Source organism: Megalobrama amblycephala, linkage group LG11 (assembly GCF_018812025.1).
Source record: "Megalobrama amblycephala isolate DHTTF-2021 linkage group LG11, ASM1881202v1, whole genome shotgun sequence".
Classification (NCBI taxonomy): domain Eukaryota; kingdom Metazoa; phylum Chordata; class Actinopteri; order Cypriniformes; family Xenocyprididae; genus Megalobrama; species Megalobrama amblycephala.
This window is the reverse complement of record NC_063054.1, coordinates 24,147,330-24,171,206: the sequence shown is the minus strand read 5'-3', so window position 1 is coordinate 24,171,206 and position 23,877 is coordinate 24,147,330. Positions and strand designations below refer to the sequence as shown.

Here is a 23,877-nt window from a genome sequence, read left to right as displayed (position 1 = left end):
CCATATAGTACCTATAGGTCTCTGTATAATTAATTGTACTCCTTTTCTTTAGCTATTTTTAATTGCTAAAAATGCATGACTTAGCTCAGACATAACTATCACATATCCTGTATCCTTAAAGTCCTTTCAGCAATGCCAGCAATAGCAGTGGAAAAGTGGAAGGATTGGAAGACTCGCTTTTTGCATAATTTATAAGCAGGGAGTTAAGTATTCACAGAGCATCTCAGATCAGGTACATCATCTTGGGTCCTTGGTGTATAATGTCCACTGCACATTCACCGACAAACCAAATCTAATTCCAAATCACTTCTTTGAGGTTATCACAAACAAAAAAAGGTGAATAAGAGGTGAAAAATGTCCCCTCTTTAATATAAAAACATTGGAGCAGCTTGTGGTTTCAGACTGCCTGGAGTTTTAGTGCTTTTTATTGGCAGCCAATCCAATTATGCCTGGACCCACAGCCTATCGGATGTACCCCATATTAGGCACGAGAAATTGTTTGGATCTCTTTGAGTAGATTTAGAATTTAAAGGGTTAGTTCAACCAAAAATGAAAATTCTGTCATTAAATACTGACCCTCATGTTTTTCCAAACCCATAAGACATTTGTGCATCTTCAGAACACAAATGAAGATCTTTTTGATGAAATCTGAGAGCTTTCTGTCCCTCCATTGACAGTCTACGCAACTACCACTTTCAAGCCCCAGAAAGGTAAAGACATCATAAAAGTAATCCATGTGACTCCAGTGATTTAACCTCAATTTTATGAATCAACACAAGTGCTTTGTGTGCCCCAAAAAAACATATTTACCACTTTATTTACAAAATATTCATCTCCAACGCACTTTCATGAGAGCACCATGACGCATGTGAAGAGCAGAAGTTGTTGCTTGAACGCATGTTGGAGATTAATATTAAGATTAAGTTGGAGATTAAGATTAATATTTTTCTGAGGCTTGTGGTAGTTGCGTAGGCTGTCAGTGGAGGGACAGAAACCTTTCAGATTTCATCAAAAAGATTTGTATTTGTGTTCTGAAGTTGCTGAAGTGTGTAATATAAAGTATACGTTCTCCTCTCGCAGCTTGTTTGCTGTTCATTGTTTGATTTCCCTGAGGAGCGTAAACACTGAGGCTCTGATGTGCTGTCTTTTTGTGTTGTGAGCCGTGTACTTTGATTGTTGATTAGTTCACAAAGTGAAATGAGTATTTCCCTTATTGAGATAACTACAATTTAAAAACCGCTTGGTTTGCAATATTATAAGTCCACAGCGTTTATTTTAGAGAAGTAAGATGGTCATTTGGCGCGCTAACAAAGACATCCTGAAAATGATTAAAGTGGATCTGTTACGCCACACAGGGGGATGTTAGCTTTAGAGCGCTGAATCTCACATTAAACAAACAATTTAGTCTCGCTCGCCTTGTAATGCTATAATTGCCACATAAAGTTTGCTTGTTTGTGAGTCAGACTCCGTTTCCAAGTATGCTCGGTCTCTACCACCCGTAAAATCAATTAAAAAGCCACATGAAGTAAACTTTATGATCTGATAATTTCTGTTGTTATTCAGAGTCCACAATCTGAGACAAAGTTGCTCTGCTCACATTAGCTGAGCGCTAATCACGGCTTAGCTTGACTCAAGTGTTAGCAAAGAAAATTCCCCTCATATTTTGATAACCGGACTTATGTTTTTCTTAGGGGCCGTACAGGGTTGTAAGGTTTCTAGAGGTGATTTCCAGTCGTTTAAATGAGGTGGCAAACTCCACTTGGTTATCCTGGCTAATCTTTCCCTTTCTCTCTGCGTTTCATAGCACGGCCGATGTGGTATTCCTCAACTCTTAGTACAGAGGTACTCAGAGGACTTCCAGCAGCCAGTGAAGGAAGTGGCGTCCAGTCTGGATCAGATCAGAGTTAAACAACTCCGCAAGGAGCACCGCATGGCTGTGAGTTACTTTCATAGATTTATTGATTTAGCACATTCATGTGAGTCAAATTAGATCATGATACTCTTATTTAGTTGACTGCATTAGCACTGACATTTGGTCTGTATCTCCACAGATTCCCTCGGGAGGTTTGACCGACATGTGTCGGAAGCCGGTGTCTCCTGTTCATGTGAGTTCTGTGTCCGATTGGCTGGTGTCGATCGGAATGCCCATGTATTCTGCTCCTCTATTGGCTGCAGGCTTTGACACGCTGGGTCGCGTTTCGTCCTTAAACGAGGCAAGAGCGAGAGAAGCTGGCCTGAAGGAGGACCATCACATACGTATTCTTCTCAGCGAAGCCCAACTAGTCACAGCCAGCAGCTCAGGACAGTCATAATAGTAATATGAGCTATTATGAACTAGAATAAATGGATCAAACTCTTCTGCCAGGTGAAGGGACAGACCTGGACAACAGCTGCCGAATTTTTCCCCAACATTTTTGTCTTATAATCTCAAGCCTTTTTGGCATTTACAGAAATGACAGATCTGGCTTCCAAGGACTGTTATTGTGGGCCTATCAACAGATAGTTGTTTTGGCCTGAAAGGACCGCCTGTCGAAAGAAAGCACACTTTTTTCTGAAAATTTATGCTTTTGTATGAATTTAAAGACTGTTCTGAAACATTTCTCGCTTTTTCAGGAAGCGTGAGATTTATTTAGAAAAAATACCGTAAAGGAAAAAAAGGTTTCGTGCTTATTGAAGCACATCAATATCAAGAGTATGTCACCTGGCCAAAGCAATGTCATTTCATGCAGGTTTTGTTAATATAATACTACTTTATCTTTCAAAGCATACAGTATGTATATGAGGTGAATCAAGTAAAAGGGTGTTTCTCAAATTCCCAAAAGCATGATGTTGCCATATGGGGATATTCAGAGCAATGCACATTTTGATTTTAGGCCAATAGTTGGTCACGGTTTTAGCAAGTATGTACTATGTTTGTACAAACCGTTTCATTTGTTTCTTTCTTCATGGCTAGCATCACTCCTTATATTAAGCATAATATAATACTTTATACAACACATTTAATCTTCCCTGTCAATATTCAACACTTACTCGGCTGTCGCGGCATATCAGAGTTTATTACTGTATCAATATGTTGCCTGTTATCTTGAAAATTATACTCATGCATATTGTTTACCTCTCATTATACTCATCTCTGATGCGACTGATGCATCACACAGCTGTAATATTCTTGCTGGAGTGAAATGTGTACAGGTGTTTATTTTTTGTTTTATTTAATTTTTTTTTATGCCCCAGATTGCCTTGCACTTTGACTGGGGTGTTGAACACACTTTGAATCAGAAAAAGCCTCAAGCTCTTGAAAGCACACAGTCTTAGCCTTAAAATACAAATCAAAACTGAAAATGAACAACTTCAAGGAGCGTTCTGACACTAGTGACCTACACAGACTGGGGCTTCAGCCACGATTTAAAAATTGGGAAGAAAGATCCATGAAGCATCATTTATTTATAGATTTGTCAAGTGAAATTCAGTCACATTTCATCACTGGGTCTGATTTACAATTATTTTTTTGTATTATTTTTTTGTCATCCAGAACACAATGCAAATGACGTGTGTGTTTCAGGGAGAATAAGGTGTGTTATGTGGTAATTGTGGATGGACACAACTTTTCTTACTTACATCTGGCGTTGGGGAAAGAACAGAACAGCATCTGGCAGGCTCCCTTCTAAATGAAAGCTGAGCGTGAAGTACGAGGTTAGCTGACGTCATTACAGCTCACAAATTTAAAGCATTGCATTGCTCCAAATTAAGCACAATGAAGAGTTTCACCCACAATCACTCTCAAGCTGTTTCTAATTGAGCGGCTGAGGTGAGAATTCAGCTCGTTTCAGTACATTCAGATGCTTTTAAAGGTCTTTCAGTTTTCTAGTTAAAGAAAGACACCAGTCATGCTTCCCCAAGGCCTTGTAGTTTTAGGAAATGGTGTCTTTTTGAACACTCACTTTAGAATTGTATTTCTCCCTCATGCCATTTACTCTTGTATGTAACGCAGCACAATTTATAGACCATAACGCTCAAGATTTTAATGAACGCTTTAAATAGCAGTAGAGAATCGATAGATTTCTTTATATCAGAATGGTTGCCTTCAGATTGCTATCAGAAGAGTGCTTTGATAACAATGAGGCTTTTTATGTATTTAAAATCAAAAATATATTTCATGAAATGTTACTGTAAAAAATGCACTTTATTAAAGATTGAAAATTGTTTTTTAATTCCATTGTGGAGAAAATGAGATTACAAAGATGGGTGAGATCGACACATTTACAGTTTTTTAATATGTTTGTTTTCAGGTCAAATGTTGATGGTTGAGTTGAGCTGTTTAAATATCAAATCTGTTAAAAAAATATAATCACTTGTTAATTAATTACAGAACTAACCATGACCAGAACTTAAATGATATAAAACTGGGTCTTAATTACATATATGAAATGATTAACTGAGGTTGCACATTCTGTATATGTAATTGATATTTAAATAACTTATTTTTGCTTTTACATTAAATGTAATTATTAGCTGTATTATACATCATAGAGCAATACTCTTTCACCTATAGTTAGCAAGTGACATGCTCCAGTGACCATTGTAAAATACATGTATAAAGATGATTTTATCTGGTTTCAGTTCGCTAATGATTGTCCATAAAGGTTTTGCTTGTGTATTTACAAACAAAAATGTCTTAAAATATTTGTCCCTTTGAGGTGTAATAAAAAAAAGAATATCCTAAACTGACTGCCTGTGTGTTTTCAGCAGCCATTACTCTGTCTTCAATGTCACATGATGCTTCAAAACTCATTCTAATATGCTGATTTGCTGTTGCTGCTCAAGAAACATTTATTATTATTATTATCAATGTTGAAAACCGTTTGTACTGCTTAATGTTTTTGAAACTATATGAAACTATATATATTTTTATTATTCTTTCATAATTAGAAAGTTCAAAAGAACAGCATATATCTGAAATAGAAATTATTTATTATATATTAAAAAGTCTTTACTGGCACTTTTGATCAAATGAATGCATCCTTTCTGAATAAAAGTATTAATTTCTTTAGGAAAAAACAAAATTTTCAACAGTATATAGTGTATATTATTTCTCAGCCTGGCTGACTGTTAGGTCAATGACACAACCCTATTTATCTCATGTTAAGACTTGATCAAAATATTAAAAGAAATATCAATAAAGCCTTCAAGCTTTCAACAGAAGTACAATTATATACCCATGTGTGTACACTTTAGTGCAAACTGACCTTAGATCATTTATTTTTGAAGTTCAAATAACTTGCCACTAGTATAGCAGTACTGTATACAAATAAACATCTTAATTTGAGAACTATTCTTTTTTTTTTTTTTACATTTTTACTTTCTTACCATTCTTTGATAAAATAATTGGGAGAGAGAACAGCAAACACTGCTTGAGGCTAAAGAGGAGGCCTGGAAATTTTCCTTCAAAAGCACAGCTTTTACACTGAAGCCTGCTGCCGCTTTGACAAATTCCACCCTTTCATGATGTAGATAGATATTTCTAGCATTTTTATTAAAATATTTGTATTTGATAAAATAATTACTAGATTTGATGATGTACAGGCCGCTCTCGAGCGCTTTCGCGCTTCTTCCGCCTGGTGGTGCTGAGCTGCACACGGCAGCGCGTGAGCGGGAGTCCATCCTCCGGTTGAACTTTTTCCTCCACATTCGGTAATCCGACACCGACACTAACCCCAAAAAGCAGAGGATGGATTCCCAACTTCATTCGCAAAAATAGCTCAGCAAGAGCAGACGAGAAAACACGACCGAGCAGAGGACGAACATCTGAACGCCTCCGTTCGCGCGCATCGATCTGTGAAGTGTTTAAATGTTAACTAAAAAGTTTTTATCTAAAGAGGCGGATGGGTGACGACCATTCTCGGCGCTTCCATGTGAGGAGACGATGAAGAATTACAGCAGCAGTCCCCGTCTAAAAAATCACAGCACAGATCGGAACAGCAGAAAGGGATTCTGGTTATCGGCTCTCGGGCTTCGCTTCTCCCTGCGCGATTATGCTTTCTGCATGGCCACGCTGCTGCTCTTCTGTCTCGGCTCACTGTTTTACCAGCTGAACGGAGGACCCCCTAAAGTTCTGCTGGAGATCAGGCAGTATCTCGGTAAGACTCGCTCTCTTCCTCTCGCTTCCCCCCTAGTTTGGAGACTTGTACCGACTGCTGTCTCGTCACGGCATTCAAGTGTCCAACATTTCCGCTGTGTGTTCCGAGGCAGATGTTGGATTCCCTGAGGTTTCGGTGCGTTTTCTTGACTTGTTTGGACAGGTTTGCTCTTCCGCGTCCTCACTTTTTACGCAAAGGAAAACGTGTGTGGAGTCATTTCGGTTTTGGGGGGGTATTTACATCCGTAAAGTCCATTTAAAGAGAATAAAAAAAATAAAATTCTGTCATTTACTCACCCTCATTTGTGTTCCAAACCTATATGTTTTTCTTCTTCTTCTTCTGTGGAACACACAATTGGATGTCACCATTCGCTTGGCATCTTTTTTTGAATGAAAGTCAATGAGGACTGGGAAACTTGAAGAAAGTCATACATATTTGGAGTAATATGAGGCTGAGTAAATTATGACAAACTTCATTTATGGATGAACTATCCCATTAACTTCCAATATTATAGACAGAAAAGTTTTGTCTTCATTCAGCCTTTATGCAGTTAAGTCTCTTCACAAGCAGAATATCCCCTCTGATGTAAAGTACTGATCATGTTCACTCTGTCAAAGTAATCCAGCCACTATTGTAAAGCTGCATCCTTGCTAATTCAACAGGCATCAGCTTGTGTGTGTTACTTCTATCTTTTATGTATGATCTGTATATGTTTGACACTTGCACTATAGTTTGCTTAATGGTATTTAGAGGTTAGTGTAGTCATTGTTTGCCTTGATAAGTTTTGATACAAGCTTTAAGCTTTGATATGGGTTTTGGCAATATAGCCTATTTGTAGTCCGTACAGACAAAATCGGGTCTAGTTCTCTCACACAGGCAATATAGAGACTGTTTATATAGTTTTTTATTGTTTAATTATTGCTGTAAAGATGTCCCATTGGGAGAAAAACAAAATACTGGTTCCAGTCTTGCCTATTTCTTCACTTGAATGCAGAACAAATGGGTCATCATGTGCAGTCATAAAGAGTAGTCTGTGTCATTGTGTTGGTATGAACTGGAGAATAACAGCATGAGCAGTGCATGCTTTCATTCTGCTGGAGTGTTTGTGAGAGGGGTCAGTGCTATAAAGAGCATACAGATCAGCACAGGAGCGTAGCCATCATTTCAGAAGTGAGGGGGCAGAAATTTTGGGTGTAATACAGTTTTTATCTGACCTTTGTCTAATTGATAGATTTCTTTTTTTTTTATATATATCTCATCTCTTGCTTTTAATTTGAAATTAATTTGCTTTTAATAAGAAATCAAATACACTGCTGAACAATAACCAATATCTAATATTTTTCCCTATATTTTATGACAATTTTATGATTGGTTTATGTACTACAAACACTTGTGCATTAAGTCCTCAAACTCCTCATGGATTTTATACAATGTAAAAAAAAGAAAAAAAAAGATCACAGAATAAGGCAGAAAATGTACTGTACCTATCAAACGTTTGGAAACATTACAAATGTAATTGTACAATTGAAATATGTCTCTTCTGCACACCAAGGCTGGATTTATTTAATCAAAAAATGCAGTAAAAATGGTAATATTGTGAAATAGTATTACAATTTAAAATAGATGTTTTCTATGTGAATATATTTTAAAATGTAATTTATTCCTGTGATCAAAGCTGACTTTTCAACATCATTACTCCAGTCTTCAGTGTCACATGATCCTTCAGAAATCATTCTAATATGATGATTTGCTGCTCAAGAAACATTTATGATTATTATAAAAGTTGAAAACAGTTGTGCTGCTTCATATTTTTGTGGAAACCATGATACCAATCAAACATTTGCGGTAAGATTTTGGGCCTCTGAATGAAACTGTTTTTCCTCCTCGAGTGTTAGATCCATAATCTTACTATATTATACCATATGGGCCATAAAAGCCTCAAATATGATACAACACGCATATGCAAACTTTTTTAGATTCTCTTTTAGATTTTTGTCAATAAACTGTTCCATTAAAAAAAAAAAAAAGGATTTTTCTGACTATTTCATATATCAGGCTTAACAGAGTAAAGTTTCCATAGAAAGACGGAAACTACTCAGTTATTGTCTGAACAGTGAACCAAAAATACATCATTCAAGAAGGTTCAACCAAAAAGGTACATTGTCATCATTTACTCCACCATTATTTACTATTCCTACCTAACATCTAATTTTGTATTCCATGGATAGAAAGAAAACTATACAGAGTAACAACAAGAGGGTGAGTAATTATGCCTAAACTTTAATTTTTAATGGTGAACTATTCCTTTAAGAAAATACAGCGTTGCATTCTTAAGATATACTTCAGCTTTTTCCAAGTGGCTGCTAAGTGGTTTCTCGTCCACTTTCATCTGCTCAAACCTCACCCTTTACCATCAACACCTTCACCAGGAGCACCCACGGTTGCCAGTCAGCTCCTAAACTCACCCAAAACACGCTACACAGAGCCAGCCTTGTTCACTGCTACAGGGAGGTGCAGAAGCTTTGTGATGTTACAGCCACATGTGCATGTAGAGAGATCTGAATTCTTTATTTGCACATATTTTAAACTTCAATCTGCAAAACATCTACAGTCCTCAATCAAGTTAAATGGGGGACAACAGCTGACTTCCTCAATGCCAGTGCAGAACATCTAACTGTTGAAATGTCATTGGCATTGTGTGTATATACATAGCAATCTTGTTGCAGACGGAGCGTGTTCTGGCTGTGTTGTGGGAAATGATTGAACAAATGAGCTATGGACAGCCAGGGATGTGTAGCACACTGAAACCCAGGCAAAGGAAGACCCTCATTCTCTGCAGGAAGACACACAAGGTCATATTTGTTTTGCCCAGAGAAAAGCCCTCTTTCTTCAATTTTCAATTTCGCTGTGTTTTGTTAGAATGAAATACTCTATACATTGGTATTGTCAGAGCTTTTGCAGCTGCATAGAGTGAGAAATTGTAAACAGCAATAAAAAAAAAAAATCAAGTTACAGTAACAAATAAAAGTAAAATAAAATAATGCAATAGTGGAGTGTAAACTAAGATAACGCAAATTAAACAAAGAAGAAAAAATAATAAACTAGTAATATTGCTTGAGCCAGTCATTAAGAAAGAATGGAGAATAAGATGAACTGTGCCAAAAACATTGATAATGAGCTTGTGTTTAGTGATGGAGACACAGACTCCAGTCAGATCACTCACTGACCCTCATACTGTGGTGACAGACTCATGCTGTCACAGTCCTTATTAGTGTTCCCGTCATAAGACACAGTTTCATTGTTTCATACATTATTAAATGTGTGGTGCATTGATGTATATAATTTTGGGTTACACTTTGTTTTGATGGTCCACTTCAGACATTCCACAACAACCTATAAGTAACTCTGCAACTACATGTCAACTAACTTTAGTAGACTGTTAGGTTAGGGTTATGCCAGGGTTCGGGTTAGTGAAATAAGTTTACATGTAGTTGCAAAGTTACTTACAGTATAGTCCATAGGATGTCTGTTGGGTGAGCATCAAAATAAAGTGTTAGCAGATATTAACCGTGCGTTCACACCGCCGCCGGCGAGAGCGTCAACAGTCGCCTTGGCCGCCCTGCCAACAACGCTGTACTGTTCAAACCGCCGCCGACGGGAGGGTCAAAGTAAATGACAAGTCGCGTCAACCAATCGGAAGCCTCTGAAGCGAGGACCTCTACATTCCAATTGGTTGCCGCCGAACCGCGTCATAGCTCATTACCATAAAGTTAACCTGATTTCAACTCTCCTCGACGCTCTCACCGTCCAAGACGCGCCGCGCCGCGCCGCTCTCATTGAAAATGAATGACTAGCGTCACTTTGACGCTCTCGCCGCCCGCGGTGTGAACACACAGTAAGGCTGCATTCACACGGGGCGCCGGCGTTAACGCTTCTCGTTTACTTTGAATGGGTGACGTCATGCGTTGCCGAACTGAATTGTGGGTTCCGTCGCGTCGCTTCACTCGCGTTGCAAGCGGCAGAAGTTGAAGATTTCTCAACTTTTCAAGCGCCAACGCAGGCGTCATCCAATCAGATCGCCCTATGCAAATACCCTAGAGCAGTTGCAGCCAACTGCGTTCGTGCAACACCGGAAAGTAATGTGATTGGCTGTAATCACTATAACGGTCGCGTCAGCACAAGCTTCAGACACGCCCTCCGTCAAGCGTTGACGCTGACGCCCCGTGTGAATGCAGCGTAAGCAGACAGTCTTCTAATACCAAAGACTATAGAATAACACAAGACGTGTCACTCGTATTGTTTTGAATGGGAGAAAGTGTAACGCGCAATATGGCGGAATAAGCCCCGCCTTCTAAATAAGAGCCAATCGCGACTGGTAAAGTCATCGCGTCAGTTCAGCGGCCGTCAGACGCGCGCCTCCGAAGAGACGCGCATTTAGGTCTGCGTATGCGCATTAGCTTGATCCAGCCTGAAAAATACAGTTTTTTTTGTCATGATTCGAGCGTTTAGAAACTAAATTTATGAGCCGGTTGTTGTTAGATTTAATTGGTGATTTCAAATATGAAATTTAATCGAAAGGTTGGCGAACAGTTTTGGAGAATTTGATGTTTTCCCATTCAAAGTGATTGCATGATGCCCAGGATGCCCGAGAGGCGTTTCAAAGATGGCCGCCGAGTAAAAGGGACTTTGCTAATATTCTAATGACTGCTAGTTACTTAGTAGAATGTCTAGAGTGGAACATCGAAAAAAAGAGTTACCTAATTTGGTTACACTTTATTTTAAGGTACTTGTTACACTGTAGTTATACATTTTAAGTACTGAGTAATATTAAGTAACTACATGTACTTACCATAGGGTTATTATTAGGGTTTGGTTGGGTTTAGGGTTAGTTGCGTGTAATTATGCATAATTTTTAGTAATTACTATAGTAACTACATGTAACATATGTAACAATGACACTAAAATGAAGTGTTACCCCTAATTTTGTGATAAAACCTTTCCCAGATGTCTGTGTGGTTTTTTTAGGTGCCATGTCTTTTGGGGCAAGACAGTAAGCATTTTATTTTTTGATACACTACTGTTCAAAAGTTTGGGGTTGTTACTAAGAATTATTCATGAAAGATACTTTTTCTTCTCACCAAGATTGCATATATTTGATAAAAAATACAGTAAAAATGGTAATATTATTGTGAAATATTATTATAATTTAAAATAACTGTTTTCTATTTTAATATATTTCAGAATCTAATTTATTCTTGTGATGGCAAAGCTGAATTTTCAGCATCATTACTTAAGTCTTCAGTGTCACATGATCCTTCAGAAGTCATACTAATATGCTGATTTGCTGCTGAAGAAACATTTCTTTTTATTATCAATATTGGAAACAGTTGTGCTGCTTAATATTTTTGTGGAAACCATGATACATTTTTCTTTTCAGGATTCTTTGATGAATAGAAAGTTAAAAAGAACAACATTTATTTGAAATTGAAATCTTTTGTGACATTATTACTGTCACTTTTGATGCATTTTAATGCATCCTTGCCGATTAAAAGTATTTGGTTCTTTTAACAACACACACACACAAAAAAATTACTGCCTCCAAACCTTTGAATAATAGTGTAATTGGTTTGTTTTTGTTGTGATTTGTAATTAGTTTGACAGCATTGTTCTGGTCCTGAGTGTTAGTGAAATATCAAGGCTGAAGCTCCAGAGAGAGAAAGGACTTGTTTGCAGGGTATGAGTGGGGGTCACTGAGTCTTTCTCTCTCTCTTTAAAGCAGGAGGATGAGCATCTGTCCTATTTACTTTAAGAGCAGGTGTTACTTTTGGCTGGGCTGTGATTCGGTGTGTGTACACTAAGCGAACACTTGTGTGTTAAATCACTATCTTGGACAGTGCTCAAGTGCAACGTTGTTATGTATCTCATCTAGCGTGAGGAAGTTCAGAATGGTAATCAGTCTCTCAACTCCAGTGGTACATCTATACCTTTCAACTAATTTTTTCTTTGGAGAAATTTAAAATATATATAAAAAAATAGAGTTTGAATTCTAATAATATTTCACAATCTTACTGTTTTTCTGTATTTTTGATCTAATAAATGCAGCCTTTCAAAAACATAAAAAAAAAAAAAAAAGTTATCCTCACCAAACTTTTGAAGGGTATTATATATTGAATAGAATCATAGGAATGTTTTGGCAAACTGAAAGAGAGATGACCTTTGCTGTGACGCCCGTTAACAGTGGATGTGAGTGGCACGTGTTTGTGTTGCTGTCTGAGGAGTTTATGGCAGTTCGGCTGTTCTGTGTGACTAATAGCGGGTCATTGAAACACTGGGTGTGTTTGTGCCATTAATCATGATTTGTTATGTTGCCTTGACTTTCAGAACCTCTTAGACTATAAAATCACACACACATACCCACGAAAATAACTGCTTTTGAGAGGTTTTTATAATTGAACAAACCAGCCAACTTACAGAAGTATCTCTGAATTAGAGTGGAATCTTGGAAGGCCACCGCAGACACACGCATAAACACTCTTTAAGAGCTGATCTTGATCTTCAGTTTGTGATTTATTGTAGGTTCATAAGCCATCCTGCTCGTAAAGATCTCTACTTCTGAACAGTATGAACTCTTTGCACTGATACAACCTCTGAGGTTAGATGAAAAATGTAGGAGAAACTCAAAAGAGAATCATCAAAATGCTTCTGTACGTCCAAGCCATGGCCTAACAATGAGCTCGCATTTTAATATGCAGGTTCGAATTTGACTGTTCCAATCCCGTTTCCCCTCTCTCGTGAGTTTATGAAAAGCTAATAATTCATGAAATCATATAAATTTAAACAATTTTGATATAAAAATAAAAATATGAAATAAAAAATAAAATAAAAACCTTACTAAAAATGAAAAATACTGAAACAAGATATTCAACAAGAAAAAACCTTTTCAAACATGTTTTTTGAAATGTCACGCCTCTTAACATAACCATGAGTTTCAACACTACTAATGCAACTCAACCAGGCCTTGCTCAATTTTTTTGCGTATTATTTAAATGAGGAATATTGTGAAGTATACATTCCTGGAAGAAAACTCAAGACTACAATCTGGGTGTTTAAGGAAATTCATAAACAGAACTTACTATTAAAGAGTTTAAGTCATATTGAGGCCCCGCTGGAAGTTTGTTGAGGCCCCCTAGTGGGCCCCGGGCCCCTGGTTGAGAACCACATATAGAGAATAGCTCCCTTTGGAGTGGACATTGTGCTTTATAAATTTGCAGACCTTTTTCGTGCTCAAACAGCAACATTACACACTAAAGAAAGTTGAAGATGCAAAAAAGCACAATGGGTCCTCCTCTAAATAGGGCCAATTTTATGTTGACATAAAAGGATTAGTTCACGTTAAAATAAAAAATTACCCAAAGATTTACTCACCCTCAAGCCATCCTAGGTGTATATGACTTAGGGCTGGACGATTAATCGAAAAGTAATCGAAACCGGAATTCAGAACCTCTAACCGACGTAATTTTCCCATGTCGGTTATTTCGGTTTTTTAATCCTGTTAATACTTCCCCCTTAAAAACATAACTGCGTGTGTAGCCACGTGACTCCGCACAGTCCAGTCAGTGGCATAAAAGCAAAACACGGAGGTGACCGCCGGTTCAACACATAGTGATGGCGCGCGAGCAGTGAGCCTTGCGTCTTGACTAAACTTTGTCAGTTGTATTTGGTTTATGGTTTGGACATTTAAGCGATTAGACGATCGGATGTGTATTATTATATCGAGCTACCGCGCTCGCATAGATATAAACATATATCTATGCCGCGCTCGCGCAGCTGCATGTGGCACGAACACTCATACAAACAGCTGCGCAAAACGTGAAGATCGCGCGCACACAGAGGAACGCAGAAACTTGTTGTCAGCGCTGTCCTGTGATTTATCACTAAAATAGCTTAGAAACTCAAAAGTTATAGCATCTATTTTTTCTACTTTTGAAGGAACTATTTACAACCCACAGCTTCACAATTAATAGAGAGACGGTATGACTAATTCACACACGCAATCACTACTGGTACTGTGCTAATTTATCTTTACCTGTAAGAAATGTTACAAACCATAGATAAAATAACTGCTGATAGTGAGCTATGATGTCAGATCACTCTTTCAACAGGAAAAAAAATATCCCACCTTAATAGTCAATCATAGGCTATTTACAGTACAAACCTTGTCAGTGAACTATGAGGGCAATAAAACAAAAATCAGAAATAAAATAATCGTTCATTAATCGTAATCGAGGTACAATGTTCAATTAATCGAGGTTTTGATTTTAGGCCATAATCGTCCAGCCCTAATATGACTTTCTTCTTTCTGATGAACACAGAGTTATAATAATAAATATCCTGACGTATCCAAGCACTATAATGGAAGTAAACAGGGGCTATGAGTTTGAGTCCTACGTAACTGACGCAACGTTACTTTATACCTTGCAAATGCATCGCTTCCCTTCAGAAGGACTTCATTAAAGGATTAGTTCACTTCTGAATGAAAATTTCCTGATAATTTACTCACCCCCATGTCATCCAAGATGTTCATGTCTTTCTTTCTTCAGTCGAAAAGAATTTAAGGTTTTTGATGAAAACATTCCAGGATTATTCTCCTTATAGTGGACTTCAATGGCCTCCAAACAGTTGAAGGTCAAAATTACAGTTTCAGTGCAGCTTCAAAGGGCTTTAAACGATACCAGACGAGGAATAAGGGTATTATCTACCGAAACGATTGGTCATTTTCTTTAAAAAAATACAACTGTATATGCTTTATAAACAAATGATGATCACCTTGCAAGTGCTTCCACCATTCTGCTTTCCGTATTCTTCAAAAAGCTTATGCTGTATGTCCTACGCCTTCCTTATTCTACTTACGGAAAAAAACCTAATTAGTTGAATAGGGAAGGCGTAGGACATACTCGTTGATCCCTCGTTCACTGCCATTATAAAGCTTGGATGCATCAGGATATTTATTAATATAACTCTGTGTTCATCAGAAAGAAGGAAGTCATATACACCTAGGATGCCTTGAGGGTGAGTAAAGCTTGGGGTAATTGAACTAATCCTTTAATTGTAACCTTGAGCTTGGGTCATATCTCCACCTTTTTTACTCTTTTATTCTGTTGAATGTCTCTCTTTTCGACTGTTTCCGCTGTCATCAGCCTGTATTTCTAAAGCAGGGCTACTGTGTGATTTTTGAGTATGAGAGCATATGAGCAGTGTGTACAAGAGCATGCCTTGACCCATTTACTGGAACATTTAAAGGAAAAAAAGGCTAATGACATAAAAGCTATAGGAGAAGCACGTTAGAGTTTTGCCAGATGCATAATGATAATGACAGTCACACTGGAACAATTAAACATGTGAAGATGGAGAGTTCAGCTGCTCTATGCACTGACGTATACTCTGTCACAGTTATCTCAGGCAGAATCCCCATAGAAACACTTCTGCTGTACAGCATTTGCGGTTCATAATCGCAAAATTAGGAAGTGTGAGTAATGTTATATAAAAGCAGACGCACAAACAAGCGTATAATCCTCATTTAGCTGCACAGCGATGTCAGTCTCTGCTCCACTCATTTACAGTATGTGTGATTTTTGGCAGGTCCCATCTTTGCGCTCTTATACAGCATGCTTCTAGCAGCCAGCTAAAAAAACGAGCGATTGATTCTCATTTTTATTTCATTTATTCGTCTCACTCTCCCCCGGTTGACAGATTTACACGGTGACTCTCTTAAACTTGCTGGCCAACTCCTCCAGAGAGGCGCAGGTGGGAGCGTTTGCAGCAGGAAATGAGTGCGCTGAGCTGTCCGTCATATTTTGCTGGGCAGTAATGTAAACACTGTAAGTTGTTGGTGGGCGTACGGTTGTCAGATTGTCGACTTGTTTATTGAGTATTGAAATCCCACATTACTGAATGGTTTCCTATGAGAGTGGAAAATCAGAAAGGAGTTTATAGACTGGACAGCAGACAATGTGGATCTATTATTTGACATTTGAACTTTCAGTGAAATATGTGCATAGACGGAGGGAGTCTCTCCTGCCGAAGTGGTTTCCTGAATGTTTGACTAGGACAAATAGCCTTTGTAAGATCGGAGCTCCTTCATTTTCTCTCTGTTGCATACACAGACGTCTTTCTTTCTCTTTATATATAGTGTTATGTAGAAAATGTGTAAATGATATTGTAAATGAAAGCTACATTTATAGAGGTGCATTTAGTTTCAAACAGAGCCACTGTTCGAAACTAAATGTCACTGCAGTTTCAAGGTGAAATGAACACTTGTGGCAGTAAAACACCAGCAACTTTTATTCCTTTTCATATAAATTATGATTAAAGGGGCAGATCATTGATTAATAAAGACTTTTTTTTACCATAGTGCACGATAGGTAATACATTTTGACGTTGCAATTTGAAACGTTTTGACGTTTCATATGTTTCAGATAAAACTAAATGAGCTTTTAGCTCTACTCATTGTACATTTCACTTTGAAAATGTTGCGAAATGTGCACGAAGCCCACGTTTTCCCATTTAGCCTGGGTTGGACTATGTAGAAATATGATACAGATCCGACATGAATCAGTTCAGGTATATTTCTTTGAAACCTTTGGAAAAAAAAAAGTCTCAGTTAATTTTGCTAAACTTTATCTCAGTCAATTTACTTTTTTGTAATTTCACAGGTTGAGAAAAAGAATAAATGGTCCAAACCAAACTGCAAACATAAAGTAGACAATACTTTTTGATTGCAGTTGCGGTTTGGACAATTTATCCTCTCTCCCAGACTGCAAAATTAGTTCAATTACAGCACCTCATTATTAATAAAACCCCAAAGTCATTAAAGTTTTATTCTCCAAAATTAAATAAAGAATCCCATATGGAAGCAGCTACTTCCTAATATTTTCTCTGTATTGGAGACTCTTCACTAGGGGAGCGACGAATCATAGTTGATCCATGATCCGTATGGATCAGGCACCACAGTTTGGCACGCATGTGATTCGTGGATTAATTTAAGTTTAGAGTTAAAATGTATCAATTGCACATGTTTTGTCCTGCCAATTTACACATTCAAGCGATTGTAAACCATTCCAGTGCAAGAAGAGGCAAAAGGGAACTCAATTCAGTACTTGCATGCTGTTATCTGTGCATGCACACAGAGTGACGCGTTTCAGACAGACACATGCGCACAAAATTATGTCAAAATACCCGTCTCAGCAAGAATTCTTGTGAACAGTTTGTTATGTCTTAGGGCAAGCTCACACTACAGGACTGTAAGACTACCTGAATTGCTCTGGTGCTCATACTACATAACAAAATTTCTTGTCATCTGCCATCGTCTTGTCATAGCAGAGCGCATACTACACAACACAATGCTGATAAGGAAATTGGATGTAATCTTTAACAAAGATTAATCTATAATTAATTTATACAGTGAACACAAAATTTTATTTTACATTTAATTAGGCCTATTACATTCTGTACCTGAATACTACTATTTCGACCTTTATTTGTAACTTTGTTCTGTTGTATTTATCTATGCTTGTAATTTGTGTATTTGTTCTTATTTTATTACTGACTGTTAAATTGTCCTTAATAATGTTTGAACTTTATTAGTTAGGCTAGTAGTTTTTCCTGTGGTATAGAAGTGTTCAATGCATTACACAAGGGCAGCCAGTATTAACGTCTGGATGTGCACAACCAAATCATCAGACTAGGTAAGCAAGCAAGAACAATAGCGAAAAATGGCAGATGGAGCAATAATAACTGACATGATCATTGATATCATGATATTTTTAGTGATATTTGTAAATTGTCTTTCTAAATGTTTCGTTAGCATGTTGCTAATGTACTGTTAAATGTGGTTAAAGTTACCATCGTTTCTTACTGTATTCACGGAGACGAGAGCCGTCGCTATTTTCATTTTTTAAACACTTGCAGTCTGCATAATGCATAAACACAACTTCATTCTTTATAAATCTCTCCAACAGTGTGTAATGTTAGCTTTAGCCACGGAGCACTATCAAACTCATTCAGAATCAAATGTAAACATCCAAATAAATACCATACTTACGCGATTAGACATGCTGCATGACAAACACTTTGTAAAGATCCATTTTGAGGGTTATATTAGCTGTGTGAACTTTGTTTATGGTGTTTAAGGCAAGTGCGAGCTCTTGGGGCGTGGAGCACGAGATTTAAAGGGGCCGCGCAGCCTGAATCGGTGCATTTATAATGATAGGCAGTTAAAAAAATTAATTAAAAAAAACGATGGAGTATTTTGAGCTGAAACTTCAGATATATTCAGGGGACACTTACGACTTATATTACATCTTTTGAAAACATGTTCTTTGACACCTTTAAATAATAAATGGAAAGCAAAGTTATATTTGCACCTCACAGCAATTTTTTTTTTTTAAATGATATGATCCATGACTCAAAAACCGTAATATGATCCGAAGGAAACATGAGTTTTGTGATCCGTTGCACCACTACTCTTTACTCTTACTATACTCTTAATTATTCAGTGGCAAAAAAGTCCACTTTAAACATCAGTTCTGGACATTAGTGATTTTATTCCGTCAAATTGTGATGAAATATGTATTACAGTGACTAGCTCTGTGACGACCTTTGAAACAGCAGAAGCAGTGTTGTGATTCTCTAAGTCTCTTTGTTATGACTTTTGGAGCTCAGCTCAAGTGTTGAGTTCGGAGAGGACAGTCGCATATTTTGGCAGTGGTCTGACAGTGAGGATCTTTTGGGTGAGGGGGATATGCAAGGTGTGGTATTTCACATCTGCACAGACTCCTTCTCTGAGAAGAACATCTCGCAAATCTGTAAAAACACATTTCAAACTGTGATTCTCTCACTCTTAGCAGATGCTGAGGAAGCCGCAATAGAGTTAATCACAATGCATCAAATTTTAAAGTAGCAATCTGGCTACTTTAAAATTTGATGCATTATTATCATTAACTCTAGTGCAACAGTGTTTTGAACTAAGAAACTTGTGCCTTTTGCCCAACTGTTTTCCTTGCAAAAGGTTGATGAGGGCACAGCTGGCATTGGCACAAACGTGTGGGTGGCACAGTCAGTGGTACTCTGGGTGGGGCACATTTACCAGTGCCATTAACACAGCAATTGAAGATAATTCCTAAAAAAAACTTGCTTGTTTGAAGTAGAAAGTCATTCCTTACGGCCCTTGTCATTTCTGGACCCCAGGAACCTAAGGTCCTTGTGTGTTGTGTGTCATCTGTTTCTTGTCAACTGTTTTCTCTTTCTTTGAAGAGCATTTAGATTTTAAGTACAAAATCTTACTGTTTGGACTGGGTCATTGATCTCCCCAGTGATGCAATTTTGAATTGCTCTTCTACCACATGATGGAGAACATTCCACAAGTTATGTCATCCTCGGATCTTTCCAGCTTCATCCTGAGAACATAATCCGCAAACTTCCTTCCAAGTGTTTCCATATGAGCTTGTCTTTCTTAGTTAATGCTATATAAGTGAGCCAGACAGACAAAGGTGTTTTATGATAGCCATCTTCAAATATGTTTAATTGCTCATTAAAATGGTTATGAAGATGAAGCGCTCTGCCAGATCCCTATATCTTGTTTGGAAGGGCCGTCTGCCCTGCATTACAATTTGCAAGCCATCTCTGTTTTACTAATTTAACGCTTGTGAAAGAACAGAAGTACCCGCTCTAAAATAGCAACCTTAAATATATGCTGGGCAGATAGGGCAGCCATGCCCGACCCTTTGTGTGTAACCGCTGTGCGCTTGTTGGGGAACTTGTACATGTGTGCATCTGTGTTGTGTGTGCACAGCGCTGAGCTTTCATGTTCTGTGTAAGCCGAGCTATGTAAGTGGCAAGTTGGTGTTTTTTTCAATTTTTCAGGTTTTCCACAGTGCCAGCTTGCATTCAGAGTAATTCGGTTCAATCATTGCCATTAGTTTCTGCATGCCACGCGCTTGCCTTGTTCAGTGTTTTTTTTCTGCTGGTGAGTCTTTTCTGTTTCTTCAGGTCCAAGTCTCTCACCCCTGCTTTCCTGTAAAATAAAAGACAAAAAGTAATGCCATTCAGAAGTTTGGGATTGGTAAGATTTTTAAAATAATTTGAAGGAATATATTTGATCGAAAATACTGTAAAATTGAAATATTACAATTTAATTTTAATGTATTAATGTAATAAAATGTATTTTATTCCTGTGATGCAAAGCCGAATTTGGTGCTCAAGTAACAGTTGTGCTGATTTTTATATATATATATATATATATATATATATATATATATATATATATATATAATTTTTTTTTTTTTTTTTTTTAAGGATTTTTTTTATGAATAAAAGTAATAAAAATTATTGCTCAATATACAAAAATATACAACAATGCTGTCCAGGGGTGTAGCCAAAAAACGGGCTGCGCACTAGGGCTGTGCCGATAAACTATATCATATCGAATCGCGATAAAATATATGTTGATAACGATGATAACCTCTAGGCATTTTTACTCAATATGGATTAATATAAGAGCCAATCATACAGCAGAAATATGCGACAAAAGCCAATCAGCATACAGCTTTTAACGTTCACGTCAAAGAACAAAGTCAATTTCCTACGGCACTTTGCAAAGCAAACTCGACACAAGAACGACAAAAATGAGTGGAAGCAGCGACAAAAGTGAAACTAACCATGAGTTATTATCCAAAAATGATGAAATTGTCGACAAAAAAGGTAGCACGAATTCAGTTATATGGAAGTGGTTTGGTTATTTGAAAAGCGACCAGGTTGGACGGTGAAAAACAAGGCTGGCAACACAACCAACCTATTCCATCACAGTGCTTCCCACACATACCCTTCGTCTCAATCTGCTCCCTAGCTTCCTAGGTCGTGAATCAGTATATCATGTAAATGAATGTGGCCGACTCCCTGATCAGTGCCCTGACTACTGAACTAGGGAGCTGAGTGCGCACTATAATGAATGAGGAACATTTACTACAGCAGATACAGATTATTAAACACCACAAAATATCTTACATCTTATCAAGGATAATAATCTTGCTTTCTGTTCAAAACTCAAGTTGCACAAGCCATGTATGCTATTTTCTTATCTGCAAACGTTTTTCCTTTTTCACTCTTTTTTATGTGCTAGAAGTGAGTCTCTGTCAGTTTAAATTCTGTGTGAATGTATTTGAGTCCTTTGTGTTCCTCATTTAATGAATCTGAAATCATTGCACATGTTAGCATGCTGGGAATTGCCACTGCTCACCTCATCTTCACCTCATCACCTCATCACTGCAGCTAAGTCATGCTGTAGAGCTGGTTTGGTTTGTAGTCCAAAAACCTGAAAGAGAATTAGCATTTGAGTTCCTTTGGGAATTTCATTTGAATTTTTTTTTTATATATATATATATATATATATATATATATATATATATATATATATATATATATATATATATATTTGTGGTTAAATGACTAAAAGAGACTTGACTGCAATACGAATTACATATAGCCAGGGGCGTAGTTTGTGGGGGGGATGGGGGGGAGGTAACCCCCCCAATATTCAAATACTTCGGTTACAACCCCCCCAATATTTCAACATGAAAATCACAGTAGATCAAATGAAAAATATGTAGAATTCATTTATTATGTAACAATAATTTTGTTTCTATTCAAATATGAGTTTGTCATAATAAATTAGACAAAAAAAAAAAAAAAAACCTCCATTGAACCGTTTGGTAACGCCCAACCAATGCGCGTCACACTTTCACCAAAACAGCGCGAGTGGAGCTCTACTGTTTGAATGGGAGAGTACGGGTAGCACCAAAAATGAAGAGAACCGCTGCCCAGCTATATTAAACTTCTGTTCAAAGAGGGACGTTAAAAAGAATAAAGCATGTACTGAGAAGGAGGTATGAGAATATTGTAATAGCTAGGTACACTCCACATATATTTTAGCATTTTTTTAGCTAGCTAATCCATTGCAATTTAGCCATAACTATCAGTGTAACTGTAACCAGTATCCAAAACAGTCGCCTGTTTTGTTAGTTCATGTTTTAATAGTGTCTGTATTTATCAATGACAAAAGTATTCACATCGGTGTTTGTTTTCTTCCTAAATTAATCTGACTTTTGAACGAATTGGCTGAATGAACGATTTAAGTGACTAACTCAATAAAAAAGCGAATCGCTGCCACCTACTGGCGGTTTCAATATTTAACATAATTTCTTTCTTTTTTAGGATCAGTTATGTTAGAATTTTATGAATGGTTATACATACATTTCATAAAGTTATGAAGATAGATAGATAGATAGATAGATAGATAGATAGATAGATAGATAGATAGATAGATAGATAGATAGATAGATAGATAGATAGATAGAGAAGAAATAAATTATCCAATAACGCTACACATAAAACAGATTATTATTATTTTTTAATTAAAAAATAACAGGCGGCATACCAACGTTCAACCCCCCCAATGTTGAAACCAAATCTACGCCCTTGCATATAGCCATACCTCAAACATAAATGTCAAAGCCGCTGTGTTGTTTTTTAAAATGAAAGTTGCTATCAAGTTACATAAGAGCTACCACGGTTGTCCGATTTGTCAAGCACATAAATTTACATACTTGTGGTAGGATCTTCAAGTAATATTAACAGCACAGACCATATTTTACCCATAAATATGGTCCCTCTAGAGGGACTTTATAATGAATTTACATCCTAACCAACTGACATTGTGACTGAACATCTCTATTAATTTCATGTCATAGCAGTTGCGCAAAGCATCAACAAACAGTTCGTCCTAAATTGAACATGAGGCTGTCAAGGAACAAAAAGGACAAAAAAGCATCATAAAAATAGCTTTATACTGTTTATATATATATATATATATATATATATATATATATATATATATATATATATATATATATATATATATATATATATAAATAATCTTCCTTACTGCTTTTGCTCTCAAATATGCATAAGTAAGATTAAGATTTGAGAGCTGTTAGAAATATATTAGTTAATGCAGCACACAAGTGATATTGACCCATTTTAATGATACTTATGTGGTGTTTTTATCATTTCTGGGGCTTGCCAACTTGTTGCCCTAGCATCCATTCTCTTCAGTGTATAGGAATGAGCTTCATCATGTTTGATCTGTGCTTACGTGTGTGTGATCACAAGACTTGGAGGTGATTAATACTGAGCTGATTACTTTATTCATAGAAGTCATAGATGTTTTTTGCAATAAACTTTTTATCATGTAATTTTCCTTGTTTGTATGCATGTGTGTTGAAATGAGTTGACAGGACATGTCTACAAAAATCAGGAAACAGTATATCAGAAAGTGTTTGTAGTGTCTGAAAGTTTGACTCTTGGACTCCTGGCACGCATGTACAGGAACACGGAAGTGATTAATGAATGTAGGAATTAGAAAAATCAGACAATATTAACATGGAAAGGTATGTAATGCCTAGAGGAAAGGGGTGACAGATATTTCCAGACCTAAGGAAATCGTGCCATGATGAGAACATTTTTGTTTCTCTAGTGTTTATACGTTCTCTTCCAAACATGTGTCTGCTTTTTCCACTGTTTTCTTCTGCTTGATCCAAGTCATACCCTTTACTTTCTCTCTTGTCTTTCTCCACCTTCCATATGATTTTCAATGGCCCATGTTGATGCTCTGGTGGTGTGCCGTTGG

The 23,877-nt window shown here is 37.1% G+C and overlaps 2 protein-coding genes across 15 annotated transcripts in view; both read left to right on the top strand.

Moving 5' to 3' along the window:
• Window positions 1-4,724, top strand: part of sash1a (SAM and SH3 domain containing 1a) — a 271,761-nt gene extending 267,037 nt beyond the window's left edge. For all 13 annotated transcript variants that reach the window (XM_048206889.1, XM_048206887.1, XM_048206884.1 and 10 more), the window contains 2 exons: window positions 1,805-1,936; window positions 2,052-4,724. In XM_048206889.1, coding sequence (XP_048062846.1) covers window positions 1,805-1,936; window positions 2,052-2,312 — 393 coding nt within the window. In that variant the 3' untranslated portion in view covers window positions 2,313-4,724. The remainder of the gene's footprint in view (window positions 1-1,804; window positions 1,937-2,051) is intronic.
• A 704-nt stretch (window positions 4,725-5,428) lies between these two features.
• usta (uronyl 2-sulfotransferase a) overlaps window positions 5,429-23,877 on the top strand; it is a 73,670-nt gene continuing 55,221 nt past the window's right edge. The window contains exon 1 of one of the 2 annotated variants that reach the window (XM_048206882.1): window positions 5,429-6,137. In XM_048206882.1, coding sequence (XP_048062839.1) covers window positions 5,924-6,137 — 214 coding nt within the window. In that variant the 5' untranslated portion in view covers window positions 5,429-5,923. The remainder of the gene's footprint in view (window positions 6,138-23,877) is intronic. The other variant, XM_048206883.1, reaches the window with a different exon arrangement.